The sequence below is a fragment of the Lagopus muta genome, chromosome 3, assembly GCF_023343835.1.
Source record: "Lagopus muta isolate bLagMut1 chromosome 3, bLagMut1 primary, whole genome shotgun sequence".
Lineage (NCBI taxonomy): Eukaryota > Metazoa > Chordata > Aves > Galliformes > Phasianidae > Lagopus > Lagopus muta.
The window spans coordinates 2,636,851-2,651,387 of NC_064435.1; the positions used below are offsets into that span (position 1 = coordinate 2,636,851).

The 14,537-nt window shown below is 41.9% G+C and overlaps 1 protein-coding gene across 2 annotated transcripts in view; it reads right to left on the reverse strand.

Annotated features, from left to right (window-relative positions):
• The window catches only part of ADGRB1 (adhesion G protein-coupled receptor B1), a 277,331-nt gene that overhangs the window by 157,976 nt on the left and 104,818 nt on the right, over positions 1-14,537 (reverse strand). For both annotated transcript variants that reach the window (XM_048938834.1, XM_048938835.1), the window contains exon 3: positions 704-862. In XM_048938834.1, coding sequence (XP_048794791.1) covers positions 704-862 — 159 coding nt within the window. The remainder of the gene's footprint in view (positions 1-703; positions 863-14,537) is intronic.

Genomic DNA, 14,537 nt, shown 5'->3' on the forward strand with positions numbered 1-14,537 from the left:
CTCTACTCAGCTAATGCAAAAGAAGCACTGGGAATGAAAGTGCCACAGGTTACCAGCTCAGCTCATCAATATCAGTGCTGGAAATCTGTCCCTTGCCCTCTGGAGAAGAAGACCTGGAAAGAGATCGTGTGGTAAGAGTGCAAGGCCTATGTCAAAGATTTGCCTTGGTCAGGCCGTGTGTTTTGCCCAAGTCCATCTAATCACCTTGTCTTAGTGCTATAGACTTTCATTTTATAACAGAAACAGCAGCAATACACCTGGCTGGGAAGGTGAACTAAACCAAAGGGAGATGGAAGAAGCAATATCAGCACCTCTCTTAGCTCTATGCTTTATTGTCTTAAGAGGTCAACTATCAAAGAGATGTCCTTAGGGCACATGTTTTGCCATCCATGGCAGGCTTTGCAGCAGCCCGTGAATACCTGGTGTAAGTCTGAATACCTGTAGATTAACCTCTACTCTGTGGGATCTGCAGACGTGTGCGTGTGGTAAGACACGTCAACATGTGTGCATGTGCACGTGTGACTGCTAGACAAGCAGGGAAGGCCAGGATAGTGCACATCTGGAGTTGCATGCTCCCCTTGAGCCATTCACAAGTTTTACCATGCCTATAGACTACCTTTCATTAATTATGGCTACGGGATTGAGACCTTTTTGAGAAGAGTGACCCGCTCGCACACGTGCAGGGGAACATGCCTCCACTTACTATTGCACGCCTTCCTATTGCACAGACGTCCTTCCTCCAGGACTCCCTCGCAGGCCAGGCCTTCATTGGGAAGGGGCTTACAGGTACGCATGCGGGTCTGCAGGCCTCCCCCGCAGTCCTTGGTGCAGTCGCCCCAAGCCGACCACGTGTTCCAACCACCTGGGCAAAATCCAGAAAATCCCTGTCAGCTTCAGTGCCGTGGTAGACAAAGCCAGACCTACACACCCTATGATGCACCTACTTCCAAGGCCTCAAAGCAAGATGTCTTAGGATATGATAGGCAGACCACACAGAGAGACAAAATATGGGAGAGGAAGGAAGAAGGATTTACTTGTCAGTGACTTCTCTTCAACTATCCTCTACCTTTAAACAGGGACTTTGGACTTTGCCCTCCTGGATATTCTGCCCCTTTTCTAACTAGTCCAGCTCTTGCTCTTAGCTCTCCATTTTGCTGCCTTTAGGACCCTATACTCAGAAGACAGTTGAGAAAACCATTCATCCATCACATACATCATTAGTGAGGCTTCTTCAGTCTTTGTGAATTCTCCTACATTGTGCTCATTGTACAGAATAGGGTCTCATCAGACCCTTACACTTCAATTTTTTAATGAAAATTAGTTTAATTTCATCATCTAATCCAGCTTTACATAGTGCCTGGGAACATCTTTCCATTTGCTTGGGTGGACTTTGAAAAATTTCCTCCTTCCTCTTGCAGTTTTATTCCTCCTCCCAAAACAGCCATGCTCAAATTTTTGCGCTGAAGACAAAGTGAGAATAAACATATGCATCCTTCACAGTGTTGAGTGAAGTGGTATAAATATTCAGTAATGAGAATAACATGGGAAAATAGATCAGGATGGAAACACAGGTTGTAAACCTGACAAGTGGCTCAGACATCCTGGAAGCAGTGGGAAGTATAGGTTGTTATTAGCACACAATAAATATTTGTTCTTCAAGGAGATGGTCTTTGCCTTGAAAGTCACTTTCTCTCTGCTGGTTCCTTTTCTAAACAGTGTGGGGAATAGGCTTGTCTCTCCGGTTCCCTAACAGGAGATAGATTGTGTTTCAGCTGTAAGGGAGGCCAATGGCATAATGGCAGGCATCCTGATGCCTTAGTTGAGCTGATCAATAGGACATCTGTAACCAGACACATTTAAAAGCTAATAAGCTCTTTGCTTGCCCTTTTAAGATATCTTTCTTTTCTTTCCCTTAAAGATTAGGAGTGGGGCTGGAGAATGGAGAGTGCAGCTGCACATAATCTTCAGCTAGTTTTTATCTTCTTGGGGTGCTTTTTGCAACAAAATGTAAGTGCTCCAGTGTGTTATTTTATTCAGTATTTGTACGCAAAACAAAAACTAGTTATCCAAACTTCTTGCTTGTCATGAAGGAATATTGAAACAAGCATGCATTTCAGGATGTAATCTGTTATGAAGGCATTTAATCCCTAAAAATATACAGAAAAACATACTGCCTAGTCTCAGTAAAGGAAAGAGGAGTATAGTGCAGACACCTGTCTTTGGCTTGTTCATAGTTTGCTTATCAGCAGTAAGGGTCAGTATAAGACAAAAAACACCATGATTTCAAAGCTTTAACCAGAATGAGATCTCTTTATGAGGCTAGGTAACTTCCTCTCCTCATTCCTCAGTTTTCATCCCATTTGTGAGTACTAAAGAGAAGCTGGAGTAGAAGTACCAGTGCACTTCCTAAATCAGCACAGGCATTTACAACCAAGACTAAGGTATTCCCCACTTTATGGTGTAGTCCTTTTTTATCAGCAGGTTGTCCCATGGTCCTGACAAATGAAATACTGCATGTTATTTATCCTGTTTATTGGCTGTCAGATAAACTTTTTGAAATCTTCCTTTTTTTTCCTGGGTCTAGTCATTTGTTGTTTCAAGTGATTTGTCTTTTTTAGTGGTGCTGTAAAGAAGCAGTTAAGGGCCTATTACATGAAGTTATACCCATCCCATTTCGAGGAAGAAAAAGAAGTGCTGTGTCATGAGTAAAACATTCAGCTCTTCTGTTCGCTATGTGAAAGCATCTGGAATCTGGTGTGGCTGGATAATGGCAAGTAAATGAGCAACCATAGCTGTGGAATGGCTGAACTGCAGCAACAAAGAAATGAATCATAGAATCATTTAGGCTGCAAAAGGCCACTAAGATCATCCAGTAAGTCATCAAACCATTCCCACCATGCCCACTAAACCAAGTCCCTCAGTGCTTCATCTACATATTCCTTGAAAACCTCCAGGGATGATGACTCCACCCCCTCTCTGGGCAGCCCGTTCCAGTTCATTACCACTCTTCAACCTTGCATTTTCCTATAAAAGAACCTTGAGATTGTTTGGAGATTCAAGCGGTGGAGTACAACTGCCTTACACCCTTGACCTTACACTCTTGACGTCTCTATTAAGGAAGTTCATCCTCTTCAATTAGCACAATTTTCAGGAGGGACACACACTGACAAGTGAGGGAGGAAGGAGACAAATGCTCTGGGTCCTCTGCAGATGTCACAGAGGAGAAGTATGCACAGTTTTGTCCCTGCAGTAGTTGCCTACATGTTCAGTTGCTCAGTTCAAGAATGACTCACTAAGCTGCAACCAAAGGAATGTCCCTTCATGGACTTTCCTTCTCCTAAGACATATAACCTGGTTTTCACAAAACTTCCTTGTTCTAGTGCTTTTTATATATCAAGCATGAGTTTGGAGGAGACCTCACTGATGCCAAAAAGCAAGTAAGAGGTGAAACACAATACAGAATCCCAGTGAAGCTAATGGGACATTTTGCAGATAGTCCCCTTTGCCTCTGGAGTCCTGTTTCATCAGCTTTCAATGAACTGCTGCACCCTGCTGATCAATGTGGCTTGAATTGCCATCTGTCCTTAATCCAAAAATAATGAGTCTGCTGCAACTGCTTTATGAAGGATTTTGCTTTTCAAAGGCATTGACTCCTGTGAAGGTCATATACCCAACCAGTTTCTATTTAGCAAAGTTTTGCTCAGCTGCAGTCTTGCAGGCCTGTAGACCTTTCTCATTCTGCACTTCTGCTCTTTTTAGCTGGAGTAAGCTGTGGCTTGCATTTCTAGTTCCAGAGTTTCCTACCACAATCAGAAGCCATAACTTCAATCCTATAGCAAGGTCTGGCTTTTATTTTTCATTTACGAGAGGAGAGCCAGCCCCTCATACGAGTTTCATGAAGCCAGCTGTTGCATATGAAGTTGAAGCTCATGAGACTGTTTCGAGTGCTCTGGAGACTGCCATTCAGGGAGGCCTTTAATCCAATTTCTAAAGAGCTTTTTGATCCTTCTCAGTCAGTTCTTATCATGATCACGTACTAAAACAAATTACTTTTCACGCTAGGCTGACCCAATGCATTCTAATTCTCCACAGTTAAATAGAGAAACTTTCAAGATGGTCAGACTCAACTTTTAAGCTCATATTTTATATTTCTTGTTCTGAATTTTAAGTGGAGATGCCAAAATAATAGGTCTTTCCTACTGCAAAATAACAGACTGCTTCACTTAGAAGCCTCATCCAAACACCCTTGATCTTTGAGAAGATTTGCATCCCAATCTAGAGTTTATCTTTGCAGCTGACAGCTGTGATGTGTCTCAGACACCAGTCAGTCAATCATGCCTTTTAATTTAACAGCAATGCCTTAAATTAGATGCCAGGGACAACGGAAAAAAAAACAACACAACAAACAAACAAAAAAAAATAACTGAGGAATCAACACAAGCCAATTAATAGAGCACAGGAAAAAGGTCTTTGCTGACACACTACATCTATCTCTGATTTTTTTTTCTTCTTTAATTTAACCTCCAACATGACTCCAGCTGCAGATACTTTTGATTGGCAGCTCTCTTGTACTCCACAGTCCAGGACTGTGATATCTGAAAAAACATTCTGAGATTACATAAAACCATCACAGTTCTGCATGCAACATCTGGAAATACTTTTAGTGGACTTCTCATCACAGTATCCAAAGACTTGGGAATCATCACCAGTTTGTGGCTGAGTGAAAAAAAAATACTATTTCTTATGAAAATGAAGAGGAAAAGATGTTAAAAGAAGATTAAGAGTGAGATTGTTTTATATGTGAAAGTTAGGTATCTTATCTAAACTTCTTATACAATGGGGAAAGTCTATAGGGGTTTATAGCTACCTTCTCTTTTATGTCAGGAAGAAAACAAGTCCAGAAGGGACTATTCTGAAGACAGTTTTCTATTATACAAAGCAGAAATATTTCCCTAGAGAGCCATGCTTTCAATTTGATACTTCTGTGCAAGCCAGGAAATAACACTTTCAGGAAGATGCCCCTTCTGATGCCCCACGTGATGAGGCCACATAGCAGCGCAAGTGAGTTGCTCAAGTGGTTCATTCTCTTCCCTTTCAACAATAAACCCAATATAATATGTTACACTTTCACAGACTGTGAGCACTGATATCATAATTAACCACCCGAAGTCCCAAAAAAGCAAAATCATTCATTCTAGCACTTCTCTACAACCTTCCTCTTTCAAATCCTAAAGCTTTGGGAACAATGTAAAAACACAAACTCCCTTCCATTTAATGATCTAGTGAGGAAAGAAAAAGAACAGCAATGAGGGTGAAGGCAGGTGCCCCCATCAACAGTCTGCACTGTGTGTCATGAGGTGTAGTCTAAGGTAGTCTAAGTGTCAATTTAACAAACATAAAGAATTACAGAATAGAATCAGAATTACTAAGGTTGGAAAAGACCACTGGATTATCTAATCAAAGCACTGACCCATTGCTACCATGCCTTCTAAACCATGTCCCTCAGTGTCAGATCCCCACGTTTCTCAAACACACTGGGACAGTGACTCCACCATTTCTATGGGCAGCCCATGCCTATGCCTTGCCACTCATTGTGAGAATAATTTTTTCCTAATATTATTACCTAATTTCTTATTATGCTATTCCTAATATCATATCACATCACCCAGTACAGTGAAGCACGACAGGCAGAGGCACCCTGGTAATCTACTGGTTGAAATCAGACCACAAGGAATGGGAATTGCACGGAGTGTAGGCCCCAAGGGGAAGAATTCATTTCTGGTGTGAAACCAAACGAAGTGAATCATCACTCACTAAGACACTCATAGGAATGCCATGCAAACCAATTGAGTTCATTGCCTAAAGGACTATAGGATTTGCCCAGAAAGTTGTTGGATGCCCTGTCCTTGGAGTGCCTGGAATCATTCAAGGTCAGTCTGGATGGGGCTCTGTGCAATCTGATCTAGCTGTAGATGTCTCTGTTCATTGCAGGGGAGTTGGACTAAGATGGCCTTGAAGGTCCCTTCCAAGTCAAACAATTCTATGATTCTATGATTCTATGACTTATTCTCACATAGAGAAAAAGGAATGTGGGGACGAGAGTTTGGTAATTAAACAAAATTTTCAGGGTGATAATTAATGAGAAGGAGAGATCAAGGCAGATCATGTGGGAAGCACTGCAGATTTCAAGATAGACCCATCAGTCAGATGAATAAGGGAGATTTGAGACAGAAGCATTGATCTGCACAGCCAAGATTATCTTTTCCATCCTGAATGTGTTTCCTTCTAACCAACTCTATATTTGTCATTGCTTTTTCTTGCATCCTGAGGAGAAAAGTCCAACTTATCCAGAGCATGTGATCATGTTGCTTTTGCTAAGTAGGTTCAACTGGTGGAACATGACAAACTCTAACTGTGAACATCAAAAATGTCAAGGGAAGTAACCTGAAGCATCTGGACAACAAGGTGGTTTCCAATATTTTCCCAGCCTCTTATCTTCTTCCTATCTTCAATTTTAAATCTATAAATCTCTTTCATGAAGGTCTGCTGAAAGCAGGTCACTGTGTACCACCACTGTCCAAAAAATTGCTCGTATCACTCACTTTTAAATGCTCAAAAAAAAGTGGTGTAATTTTCAAAATGGCTAAAGCTGAAATTGATCTCTGTAATGTTCACAAGTGATTTCTGTCCTTCCAAATGACGGCATCAAGTCCCTGTTCAGAAAAATATTTTAGGACCAGGTCAAGTCTCCCTCTGTCTGCAAATCATTTAAGGATGGAAATGAGGCCACAGTGCTCAGCTTTCAAGGAAACCTAGCACAGAGCTGTGCTTATTGCATGAATCCCTGCAAATGAAACACTAGGGATAAAGAAGGATTATTTATGTGGAAATTATGGGGGGGGGGGGGGGGGTGTTGGACAGGGAAATGAGAAAGGGAATGTTTAATTTGGAGCAAGAAATCAAATAAGACTGTGGAATAGTCCTTCTCTAAGGAAGCTGTAGGGGCTTCATCACTTCACTTATTTCAAAGCAGAACAGGGAAAATATCAGAGAACAGACTTGTAAGGAAAAAATCCAGCATGCACCACTGGGAAGGAATGAAATGCTTCCCCGCCTTGAACCTCTCTGATTCTGCATAAATCACATCAGAGTTGAGTTCACACACTGTTTGCTTCTTCACGTTGTTGCAGACCTTGGTGCAAAGCACAGAGAGGACATATTAGCATAGACACACGCATGCCTCTGTGCAGAGATAAATATACGAACACATTAAAATATAACCGTGTAGCCCAAGTTGACTGAAACCTTTTCTGATATGCACGTCACTGCCTGTTTGCATTAAAGTTTATTAAAATGGAAATCAAAGAAGCACTCATGAAATTTTACGCCATGTGCTGTCTAGCCTGGTCTGAAGTGCCTCAGTTTCCCCAGAGTTGTTTTCACCCGTTTGTATAAAATCCTCTCAGAACTCCAAATAAACCCATAAACACAATGACATGTTCTAACACCCAGAGCTTTGCAAGCCCAATGTAATTTTAGTTTGTTTCCAGAGCAGTATTTCCAGCTGAAAGATTTCTATGGTCCCCAGGAACACAGTATCTCAATTCTGCATGAGCTCCAATGTATTTCTCTTTACAAGAGCCCCTGCAGGACAGGGCTATACTATTATTGCCTCTACAAGCATGAACCCAGGGGAGCTGAAAAACTAAAGGACTTGCCTGTAGAATCACAGAGAGCCTGTTGTACAACACAGACAGACATTAAATTTTCTTTATGTTATGTATCTTAAGGGAGAACAGAAAGTAAATCCACCAGAAAACCCATGCATCAAAGAATCACAACATCATGGAATAGTTGAGAATGGAAGGGATTTCTAGAGGTCATCTGGTCCAACCTCCTGCTCTGGCAGGGGCAGCTAGAGTAGGACAATACTGAAATAGCTTTGGAATATCAAAACTGAATCGGGCATGTCATGGCCAGAGTGGTTTTGCCAACGAGACACCATTCTGCAGACACAACGCAAACCCCAGTGCAGCTGCCTTGGCAGTTATTCAACCAAATATTTAATGACGTATTGATATGAACAGCCAAACCTTCTTCATACAGAGATGTCAGTAATAAGGATTTTGCCTGGAAGGGGAATAGAGGCAGCTAAAAACCACATGAAAGCAATCAATGAGTGTGAACCTCTGAGGAAAGATGGTGAACAAGAAAGCTGTCAGCAGGTATTCCTCTATTTGGTGTCCTCTCTTTTGTGGAGATGTCAGCTATACTTGTCCTGCAGTTAAAAAATGCTAATCCTCCCTTCCTTGCTGGGCAAAGGCTTTACCAGCTCATCCCTTGACACATTTTTAGTGTTTTTAATTGTAGGACGGAGTAGGCTTTGGGCCTGTTTTTGTGTGTAGTTTCTTTCTTATTAAGATTTCTTTTCAAGGAATGAAATAGGCAGAATAGATCGGACATGTATTGCTTGGACTAGGTTAGTGCAAAACTCTAAGGGAGACAGTTGTACATTTCTATGCTGGTGTATATCTAAAGGGTAGGATGCAGAGTGGAGAAGTGCCTGTCTGAAGAACCTGAAGTTGGGAGTCAATAAAAACTACATAGCTAAGTGGCTTATAAGATCACTTTGCTGCAAAGAGATACCCATATACAAAACAACTCTGGGGAGAGTCACTGTCTCAACTAGATTGGTTGGGATGAGAAACTACACTGCATTGGCAAGTGTACAAGTTCACTTTCTTGGGTTGACTACACTTACTGGTGTAAGAAGTGGCATTGTAGATTAATGCCTGGGAACAGGCTGAGTGGTAGGACCACTGGATAAAATGGCAGGAGAAAATAATACTGAGCACATTTGTACTAGAGATGTTCAAGATAAGTGATGGTATTACTGCAGCAAGAAAGATTATGAAGATGAGGGATGAGTCTTTGACTTTCTACCTTCTCAGTCAGAACCCATATACCGAATGGAGTAAAGCAGAACAAGAGAACAAGCAGTGAGATGCGCAGCATCACCCTTTTCATTCCTTCCCTTCATACAGGTTCTAGGCGCCTGGCTGAACTATGGTGTGAGGTGGCAGAAGATTTCCACTCCTAATACTGACACAGATGGAACTATGTTGGTAAGGCATTTTCCTTCTAGACGTAAAATTCTCCAAGGTATTAAGGAAAAAATGTTCAGACACTGCATGACAGAAAAGATCAGATTTAACTGAAGCTCCGAAGTTTCTATTGGGATGCATCTTTGGTCCGGGAAGACATTGCACGGAGCTCACACTTGATTAATAAATATTGGAATTGCTAAAGAAAGTATTAAAAATTAGAGCCACTGCATAATATATATTGACCAATCTATCCCGATGTGCAAACACAGACTGCAGAGAAATAGAAGTTTTCACCTTCCCACAAATATCTGAGCTCCATGCCGGTCTACCAAGCTACTTCCAGAGCACTTCAAATCCTGCTGCATGCTATTTTCCTAAACAAGTCTTTCCCTCATCTCTGGGATGCGTATTACAACAGGCTATTTGGAAGGTGGTCAGGTTTTTGGAATCACAAACCTTGAAATTACCCAATAATTCTGTCACTCTGGTCTTTGCAAAGCCTCACTGCTTCATCTGATACTGAATAGTCAGTGTTTGCATTCTGCTTGCTATTAGCCTGTGTTCTTCTGATGACTATTTGAGAACTATTGGATGCTCAAATTAATAAGAATATTTTGGAAATGGTGAAACATGGTTTTATGAATCTACCACTGTCAAAAGTAGGAAATAAGAAAGGGAGGTACAAGCAGATCAATCTGACTGCAGATGAATCTATGGACAACTAGGATCTCAGTGTACAATCCAACAGGAAGGCAAAGGTATGTCTAAGAAGTACATCAGAAATACCCAAATCACATGCTGCCACTACACTGCTTCATTATAGTTTAAGTAGCCAGTGGCAGCAGTTCTGTATCTGGGTGCTGTAGGTGTCCCTGTTCATTGCAGGAGAGTTGGACTAGATGTAAACCAAATGTAAACATGACCTGGAGCATTTTCTATATGAGGAAAGGCTGAGTAACATGGGTCTGTTCAGCCAGGGGAGAAGAAGACTGAGGGGAGATCTTTTAAATGTTTATAAATATCTAAAAAGAGGTGAGAGGCAAATGGATGAAGCCAGGCTCTTCTTGGTGGTGGGTAGTGACAGGACAAGGAGTAATGGCCTAAAACTTGAACATAGAAAGTTCTGTACTAACACATGGAAGAATTTCTTTACAGTAAGGATGACAGAGAACTGGAACAGATTGCCCAGAGAGGTAATGGAGTCTCCTTTTATGGAGATATTCAAGACCTGGCTGGATGCCTACCTGTGCCACCTCTTGTATGGTACTTGCTTTAGCAAGGGGGTTGGACTCGATTATCTCTTGCGGTCCTTTCCAGCTCCTGCAATTCTGTGATTCTGAGATTAAGCATCACATGCATTAACTTTTCTGTGAGAAAATGCAGACAAACATCTATGATCTATAAAATTGTTTGCACAAATGGTTGGACCCTGATCAGACCACGGATATTATTTTTCTTCCTTCCAAAACATGACCCAACATTGAGTGGAAATGAATCCACTTAAGAATATGGAGAATAGCAGAAGCAAATTTCTCTCTTTTTTTCCTTTCTCACCACTGGTGCAAAGAGCAGTCAAGAGTGGTTAGATTATTATTAACTGATAGTGATGGACTGTTTAGGATAGAGAGCCAGCATACAAGGCTTTTTTTTTTCTTTTCTCTAAGAATTCATGAACCTAGAAATATGTCTAAACTCAGACAGCTAGCCACATGAATACAACCTCAGGAATGATGTTCAGTCCACATCTCCACTCCTCTTTTCTGAACACATTTCTGAAGCTTTCATAAATGTGATCCCCATGGCACAAAACGAGAATGGTGGGCAACTTGAGAGCGCAGTTTCCTGCACTTCCCAGACCAGTACCTGCTAGACTCCAATCTCTCAGAATGGTATTATCTCATAATTTCTCTCTTCCTTCTGGTAAATACAATCCAAAAAAACTCCCCTGGAAATACTGAGTTCTTGTCCAGCAATTTTCAAGTAGCACAAGGTAAACGACAGCCAATAATTATACCTACTGATTACAAGTGACTGCTGTCTGAAGAGTTGTGTTCTATTCTATTTTCCTTTGTGGCCATCCAAGATGGTCTGTGATGGCCAAAAATAAAAATTCCAGGTGAGAGACAGATCAGTATTGTGTGGTTTCAGGTGATCCCCAAATGTCTCAGGTTGGATATGTCTTTTCTGAGCACATTAGTATAAGCCAAGAGCAACATCTACTGGCCAAGTTGTTTAGTGAGATCAAGTGTAGATCCGGCACAGCCCACACACTTTACAGGCCACAATGCACCTGTGAGACATTTTCAGCTAGCATCTAAACACAGCTAGTTAGCACCAGCACTTACTAGTGGTGTAAATTGTCTCCAATGCAAATATCTCAGCTCTTCACACCTAGGCTTAGCTGAGATGCGTAATTTAGAATGCAGTTCAAGCTCACTGTGTCCCAGGTATCCTGGTAGTAAGCAAACATCAGTGTATCTCCACTTAGAATCATAGAATCATAGAATGGCTTGGATTGGAAGGGACCTCAAGGATCATCAAGTTCCAGATGCTCTGCTGCAGTAAGGGTTGCCAGTCATTAGATTAAGCACTGGATCAAGCTGTCCAAGGCCCCATCCAACCTGGTCTTGAGCGTCTCCACAGACAGGGCACCCACAATGTCCCTGGGCAGCCTGTTCCAGCACCTCACCATTCTCTCAGTGAAAAACTTTTCCCTGATGTCTAATCTAAACCTTCCTTTAGTTCAAAATCATTCCCCCTACTTCTATCATTATCTACTTGTGCAAAAAGTTGATTTTCCTCCTGTTCATAATCTCCTTTTAAATATTGGAAGGCTGTGACATATCCTTGCTTCCATTGCCTGTACTTGCCCTACTCTTCCCTCAGTTTAACCAGCAGGTCCTTGCCAAGCCATGATGGTTTCCAGCCTCCCCTGCCTGCTATCTTATTCTGAGGGATTAGAGAGCTCTTGTGCTCTCAGAATGGCATCCTTAAAGAGTAGCCAGCTTTGTTCCACTCCTTTGTCTCTAAGCTTCCTAGGAGATCTCATCCAAAAATTCCTTAAACAGCTGAAGATTAGTCTCTTGAATTTCAGGGTCCAGACTTCACTCTGCCAGGCCCACATTCTGCAAGGTCATGTACTCAACCAGGGCATGGCCACTGCCTCAGATCTTAGTGTCTTTAATGATCTCCTCTGCAACGGTGAGCATCAGGTCCAGCAATGCTTCATCTCTGGCCAGTCTGTTCAATACTTGAACCAGCAAGCTAACATCAAAGGGCTCCAGGAATCTCCTAGATCACTTGCAGCTCACTGCTTTTTATCAGCAGATATCCAGGTAGTTGAAATCACCCAACAGGATAAAACATGCAAACATGGCACTACTGCAGATGAAGCAAGGACTTGTCGACAGGCTTCCCTTGATTAAATGGCCTGTGGTAGACCTTGACCACCAGCTGACTTTTATTGATCCCATCCCTAATCTTAACCCACAGGCTCTCATCCTGTTCCTGACTGTTTCTCAGAGAGAGCACCTTGCAGTCTATCCACCTTTTAACACAGAGGGCAAGTCCCCCTGTGCCTCCTATTTTGTCTACCCATCTTCACAGCACAGTGCTTCTTACAGGTTTTGTAAATGATGCCTGGTAGAATCACTAAATGGCTTGACTTGTAAAGGATCTTAAAAAATCATTTAGTTCCAACTCTACTGAAGTTGCAGGAAATTACTGGTGGGGGTATTCATGTAGCCTAACTATAGATACTGAAATTTAAATTTCCAAATCAGAAGACAAATTATTACTTTAAAGGTGGATTGCAGGGAAAGAGGGTAGGAGAGGCCTCACTTTCCAAAAGGGTCTGTCTAGATTTTGTTAAATTCAGTTTTATTGGCAGATCTTGTTTCCCCTCACCCTTAGCCTCTCCATTCACAATGCAGAGTGTGGAACGTGTGTCTATCACAGAGAAAAATTGGCATAGCTGCACCCAAAAAATAGAAGCAAAGAAGACTATGAGTTCACCTTATTAGGATGACTGAGTCTGAAACTCATTATTAATGGGCATAACTTATACCTCCATCTCTGCAGCCTACAGGACAAGGCCATTAGGGCATTGATGGGTGAACAGAGCTCTAAGGAACTCCAAATCAATTACATATAAAATACAGTTTCCTATCCTCAGGAGAGCCTCTTCTCCCTTCTCAGCAAGATTTAAGTGGAAGAAAGGGTGAAGCAGCTTGATCTATCTCTTCTGAGCTCACTATAAGATCACATATAGTTCCCCAAAGCATTGCTAGAGTGGGCAGCAACTCACTCAATTTTAGAAGTCTATGATACAGATATGTCATTTGAGCCACAAATTCTCCTCATAATGGAGCAAATAAGCACTCTTAGGATGTAGACTATATATTTCACCATCCTGCTTTAGGGTAAAATGATTCTCACCCAAGAATTGCCCATTTTTCTCTATTCGTGGTAGAAGGAGACCCGATGACCATTTCTGATACTGAGGATGTCACTTGGTCAGTGAAATCCTGTTCTCAGAGCACAGAGAAGCAAGAGATGGCAGAGAAGCAGAAGTGGTTAAAATGAAGAGGAACCAAGAAACTGAAATGGATTAAAATGAGTGAGGAAGATGCAAGCAGGTGGTGAATTTGCTCTGCATAGGCATTGCCTGCTGACTCATAACCACATCCAACTGTCCATTTGGCAATGCCTCCTTTCTGGACATGATGTCCAGGTGTTCCCTGCAGACAAGACTAAAGCCACAAGTTCTGAGGTCTGCCATGCCCTTCTGAAAGGTAGGGATCAGCATTATTTAATAATTCAGGTGAGACTTGCTAAAAGTCTGGTGCATGATCTCAGAAGAGTCATCTTCTCTCCACCTCTGCTCCTTATGACAAGGGGAGTCTCTGACCATGACAGGGAATATGACAATGGTAGCTTTTTTTCTCTTGTTGTCTATGATCTATAGGAACAGATCTCACGTGGAAGCAGTGTTGTGTATGTTTTACTGGGCCTGGTGTAGCCAAACCCATCAGATCCCTCTTTGCCAATTTCAGCCTGAAAGAAGTCATAACAAAGTCTCTTTTGATAGGCACTGCATTTGCAGAAAAGACAGAAAGGGTCCTCTTGTATCTAACAACCCACCCCCCCCCCCCCCCAAAAAAAAAACCACCAAAAACAAACAAATAAAAACTGCTCCAGGCTACAGAATCATTTAGATCTGGGTTCAGCTCCACGCTTCCCAGTTGGCTCTTTTTTCCAGATAATCGGTTGAATGAAAAAGCTGCATCTAAGCAGATGGGATGGTAGAGGTTTTCCAATCCCTGGCTCTGCAGGCACATGAGGATACATGAGGGTAATATGTGAGTAGAGGTCAAATAAAGAATTGAACATAAACCCAAGACAGGAGGGGCACTAACCTAAACAGAAAGG